General features: G+C 50.9%; 1 protein-coding gene across 1 annotated transcript in view; it reads right to left on the reverse strand.

The window, feature by feature from the left end:
- Positions 1 to 5,000, reverse strand: part of LOC130211060 (calsyntenin-2-like) — a 147,477-nt gene that overhangs the window by 53,605 nt on the left and 88,872 nt on the right. Inside the window, exon 3 of the mRNA XM_056441661.1 lies at positions 4,425 to 4,620. Coding sequence (XP_056297636.1) covers positions 4,425 to 4,620 — 196 coding nt within the window. The remainder of the gene's footprint in view (positions 1 to 4,424; positions 4,621 to 5,000) is intronic.

Consider the following 5,000-nt stretch of genomic DNA (forward strand, 5'->3'; position numbering starts at 1 on the left):
GGCCAGGTTCAGCTCCAACACCATCATCAAGTTTGCGGATGACACAGTGGTGGTGGGCCTGATCTCCGACAACGGCGAGAAGGCCTACCTGGAGGAAGTTGCTGATCTGTCACTCTGGTGCCAGGACAACAGCCTCATCATGAATGTCACCAAAACTAAGGAGCTGATTGTGGACTTTAGGAAGGTACAACAACAGAGGACGTACTCACCACTGGGGATTAACGGACTACTGTGGAGAGGGTGAGCGGTATAAATACCTGGGAGTCCACATCACCGAGGATCTGACATGGTCAACGAACACAGACACTCTGGTGAGAAAGGCAAGGCAGCGCCTCTACCACCTCAGGCAGCTGAGGAAATTTAAAGTTTCCCAGAGGATCCTTCAGTCCTTCTACTCTGGAGCTGTAGAGGCGTCCTGACAGGAAGCATCACAGCCTGGTTTGGCAACTGCTCCGCTCAGGACAGGAAGGCTCTGCAGAGAGTAGTGCGTTCGGCTGAACGCACTATTGAACTACACTCCCACCCTGCAGGACTTGTACACCAGGAGGTGCAGAACCAGAGCCGGCAGGATCATGAAGGATCCTCACCACCCCAACAACAGACTGTTTCAGCTGCTGCGGTCAGGCAGGCGCCTCCGTAGTCACGCTGCAAGAACAGAGAGACTGAGACGGAGTTTCTTTCCTCAGGCCATCAGGATTGTGAACTCCGACCTCACCAGGACCCCCACATAGACCCACACAACTGCCCCTCTTAGGCACACACACACACACACACACACACACTTACTGTAAATATTGTGTTGTTTTTTATTTGTAAATAGTGTGTACTTGTTGCCCTTGCACATTCCTGCTGAGCATTGCCACTTTCATTTCACTGCACACCCTGTGTGTGTATGTGACAAATAAAACATCTTGAATCTTGAATCTTGAATCTTGAAGCGTGCGCTCCGCGGTCAGCTCGCCGTGGTGTCACCGAGGGGGGCGGGGCTTAGCGAAGGCCGTCTTACCCGCTTAGAATAGAGCAACTTTCTAGCTAACGGTTGACTCCGAATGCTGAGAGCAGGGTCTCCTCCCCGTTAACGGGTTCAGACTTCACCTTAACGGGTTTATAAAGCTTCACAGAACCGACGGTAGAACCTTCCGGAGGCGCGGGGACAGAATCCAGAGGAATTCACCGAGTTTACGATGCGTTCACTTCCAGAAGCACCGCCGAGGGAACCGTAAACGGGCCGAGGGGGGGGGGGGGGGGGAGTATAAATTCCTCCGTTAGAAAATGGCGCCGTGGAGACGCGTCGCGGCGCCAGGTGTGATTCCAACCCGGTGAATCCTCCACGGAGCCGTCGGCGAGCCGCACGCCCGTTACGCCACGATGGGATCGTTCCCGACTGACTGCAGATTCATCTTCACTGCACTATTGATCAACACGCAGCGACACGCTGCACTCAAGCAGTCATTACCCAATACCTCCTTTACACACACACACACACACACACACACGCACACACACGCGTACGCCTACACACACACACACACACGCACACACACGTACACCTGCACACACACGCACACACACACACACGCGTACGCCTACACACACACGCACACACACGTACACTTGCACACACATGCACACACACGCACACACACACGCACACACACACACATGGGGAAAAGACTCAATTCTTCGGCTTATTGAATCATCACCTACGTCAGTGAGACGGGTCTCCTCATCGATATGCCACTCCCTCACATCCTTCCCTCCCTCATTGCCTCCTTCTCTTCTTCTCTCCCTGATTCCCTCCTTCCTTGCCTCATTTCCTCCCTCCCTACTTCCCTCCTTCCTTCCCTACCTCCTTCCCTACCTCCTTTCCGTCCTTCCTTCTCTCCCTTCTTCGCTCCCTCCCTCCTTTATTCCTTCCCTCCCTTCCTCCCACCTTCCTTCCTTCTTTCCCTCTTTTGCTCCCTCCCTCCTTCATTTCTTCTTCTTCTTCTTCTTCTTCTTCTTCTTCTTCTTCTTCTTCTTCTTCTTCTTCTTCTTCTTCTTCTTCCTGTTAGTCAAGTGTGTTTTTTAGGGTGCTTGTCTCTCTCTGTGTGTGTGTGTGTGTGTTTGTGTGTGTGTGTTTGTGTGTGTGTGTGTGTGTGTGTGTGCGACTATGCAAACTCTATCTCTATAGCTACGGTGTTTGTCTTATTTATATGTAAATGTTGGTATTTCAGCGTGTATTTGACTCAGCTTTAGAGTGATGTGTGTGTGTGCATGTGTGTGCGCACCTGTCTGTGTGTGTGTGTGTGTGCGTGTGTGCGTGTGTGTGTGCGCTGTCCTTCAGCCCGCCGCTCCGTGAGATGATTAGCCTCCCTAACTGCAGCGAGGTCGGGACACGGCGGCCTCGAGGACTAACGCGGACTTTAATACCGACACACACACACGCACACACACACACACACACACACACACACACACACACACACACACACGCACATGCACACACACGCACATGCACGTTGTACACACACAGCCTTGGGGTTACCTCCCCCTCCCCCGACAGCCTCCAGGTACTTAACCCCGCCCCCCCCATGTGACGCCCCTCGTGATGGAGAACACCTCCACTGAGGACTCATCAGTGAGGTCACCACAGGAGGCCAGAGGAGAGAAGAGGAGAGAGAGGAGAAGAGAGAGGAGAGAGAGAAGAGAGAGAAGAGAGAGAGAGAGAGAAGAGAGAGAGAGAGAAGAGAGAGAGAGAGAGAGAAGAAGAGAGAAGAGAGAGAAGAGAGAGAGAGAGAGAGAGAGAGAGGAAGAGAGAGAAGAGAAAGAGAGAGAGAGGAGAGAGAGAAGAGAGAGAGAGAGGAGAGAGAAGAGAGAGAGAGAGAGAAGAGAGAGAGGAGAGGAGAAGAGAGAGAGAGAAGAGAGAGAAGAGAAGAGGAGAAGAGAGGAGAAGAGAGAGAGAGAAGAGAAGAGAGAGAGAAGAGAGAGAAGAGAGAGAAGAGAGAGAGAGAGAGAGAGAAGAGAGAGAAGAGAAGAGAGAAGAGAGAGAGAGAAGAGAGGAGAAGAGAAGAAAAGAGAGGAGAACTTCATCCATCAGGATCTGTTCTTGTGTTGTCTGTTGTGTTTGTTGTTTGTTGTTTGTTATGTATGTTGTCTGTTGTTTGTTGTGTATGTTGTCTGTTGTGTTTGTTGTTTGTTGTGTATGTTGTTTGTTGTTTGTTGTGTATGTTGTCTGTTGTTGTTTGTTGTTTGTTGTTGTCCGTATGACTCGTCGGTGCTCAGGAGTTCCCCACTGGCGATTAATAAAGTTTTCTAATCAGAGCTCCAGTGGTTTTCTTGTCCTTCATAACTTCATCACTGCAGGAGGAGCTGCTCAGAGCGACTCGATCAATAAGCCGATCGATCGGCTATTCGTCAAGCAGACAGACGGCCGGGCGGAGGTTGTGTTCAGGGACCGTCCGTCAGAACAGCTTCATCAGACCGAGGGACGCTCCCGGGGAGTTCCTCTTCCTCGGGGTCCTCCGTTAGCTTGACGCTGATGTTAGCGCCGACAGCTCGTTCCTCTCTTTGTCTCCTCGTTCCTCTCTCTGTCTCCTCGTTCCTCTCTTTGTCTCCTCCTTCCTCTCTCTGTCTCCTCGTTCCTCTCTTTGTCTCCTCCTTCCTCTCTCTGTCTCCTCGTTCCTCTCTTTGTCTCCTCGTTCCTCTCGTCTCCTCGTTCCTCTCTTTGTCTCCTCGTTCCTCTCTTTGTCTCCTCGTTCCTCTCTTTGTCTCCTCGTTCCTCTCTTTGTCTCCTCGTTCCTCTCTTTGTCTCCTCGTTCCTCTCTTTGTCTCCTCGTTTCTCTCTTTGTCTCCTTGTTCCTCTCTTTGTCTCCTCGTTCCTCTCTTTGTCTCCTCCTTCCTCTCTTTGTCTCCTCATTCCTCTCTTTGTCTCCTCGTTCCTCTCTCTGTCTCCTCCTTCCTCTCTTTGTCTCCTCCTTCCTCTCTTTGTCTCCTCCTTCCTCTCTTTGTCTCCTCGTTCCTCTTGTTGTCTCCTCGTTCCTCTCTTTGTCTCCTCCTTCCTCTCTTTGTCTCCTCGTTCCTCTCTTTGTCTCCTCCTTCCTCTCTTTGTCTCCTCGTTCCTCTCTTTGTCTCCTCATTCCTCTCTTTGTCTCCTCCTTCCTCTCTTTGTCTCCTCGTTCCTCTCTTTGTCTCCTCGTTCCTCTCTTTGTCTCCTCGTTCCTCTCTTTGTCTCCTCATTCCTCTCTTTGTCTCCTCGTTCCTCTCTTTGTCTCCTCGTTCCTCTCTCTGTCTCCTCATTCCTCTCTTTGTCTCCTCGTTCCTCTCTTTGTCTCTTCGTTCCTCTCGTTGTCTCCTCGTTCCTTTCCTTCACAACAACTCGCCTCTTCACGTGACCGAAGGACGTAAGTCCCCCCCCCCCCCTACCCCGTTGCCCTCTGACTCACTTGTGTGACCTCTTGACCTCCGCCCCCCCGGGGCCCGAGCCGCAGTCGTGCGCCTGGATGATGAAGGTGTATTCCTTCTGCCGCTCGCAGTCCACGGGGCCGCGGGCCCTCAGCTGGCCCTCGCCGGACGTCCCGTTCAGAACCACGGCCTCGAACGGGGCCTCCAGCCCGTGGATGATGAACGCACAGATCTCCCCTAAACGGAGAGAAGAGGAGGAGGAGGAGGGGGAGGAGGAGGAGGAGGAGGCTCAGTGTTAGTCACAGTCAGACGGGTGGAATACATTCAGCCTGAAGACTCTTCATGATGTTCATCTTGTGTACCCACAGTGACTCTCTTAAAGGGCCAGTGCACCATTTTTATTTGTTGAATGCATTTCTTATTTATTTTTTATCTCATATGTGTTCTTTTGTATCTTACACGTCATACAATCAATTTAATTACATTTTTAAAACAGTAAAATATTATGTTTTCTTATATTTTTATTTTTTAAATGTTATTATGATCTTGCAGTATCAATAAATCAATGCAACGTCTTTGTTATGTTCCATTATTCATGACCACGTGTTCAAATGTAA

Source organism: Pseudoliparis swirei, chromosome 20 (genome assembly GCF_029220125.1).
Source record: "Pseudoliparis swirei isolate HS2019 ecotype Mariana Trench chromosome 20, NWPU_hadal_v1, whole genome shotgun sequence".
In the NCBI taxonomy this organism is placed as follows: Eukaryota; Metazoa; Chordata; class Actinopteri; order Perciformes; family Liparidae; genus Pseudoliparis; species Pseudoliparis swirei.